The sequence below is a fragment of the Myotis brandtii genome, unplaced genomic scaffold (assembly GCF_000412655.1).
Source record: "Myotis brandtii unplaced genomic scaffold, ASM41265v1 scaffold743, whole genome shotgun sequence".
Lineage (NCBI taxonomy): Eukaryota > Metazoa > Chordata > Mammalia > Chiroptera > Vespertilionidae > Myotis > Myotis brandtii.
The window spans coordinates 1,270,796-1,271,033 of NW_005370960.1; the positions used below are offsets into that span (position 1 = coordinate 1,270,796).

Genomic DNA, 238 nt, shown 5'->3' on the forward strand with positions numbered 1-238 from the left:
CTGTGGCTGGGGAGCCAGCCCGTCCCCCGTCCCCACCCTCAGACGCTGACTCGAGGGCGGCCTCCCGGCCCTGTCGCTTTCAGATGGTGACTCCCGCGCATCCCGCAAACCTCGGTGAATGTGTGGTCGACGGCAGGGTCTTCTCTCCGAGCAAGACCGGCAGCGGCTCCGCATCCCCCACCCCGGCGTTCCCCGTGTCTCCGCTGACGCCGTATGGTGAGGACGGAGGGAAGGGCAC

At 69.3% G+C, this 238-nt stretch overlaps 1 protein-coding gene across 1 annotated transcript in view; it reads left to right on the forward strand.

Moving 5' to 3' along the window:
- Positions 1-238, forward strand: part of TNS3 (tensin 3) — an 84,539-nt gene that overhangs the window by 58,291 nt on the left and 26,010 nt on the right. The window contains exon 13 of the mRNA XM_014530527.1: positions 43-216. Within this exon, the coding sequence (XP_014386013.1) occupies positions 43-216 (174 nt within the window). The remainder of the gene's footprint in view (positions 1-42; positions 217-238) is intronic.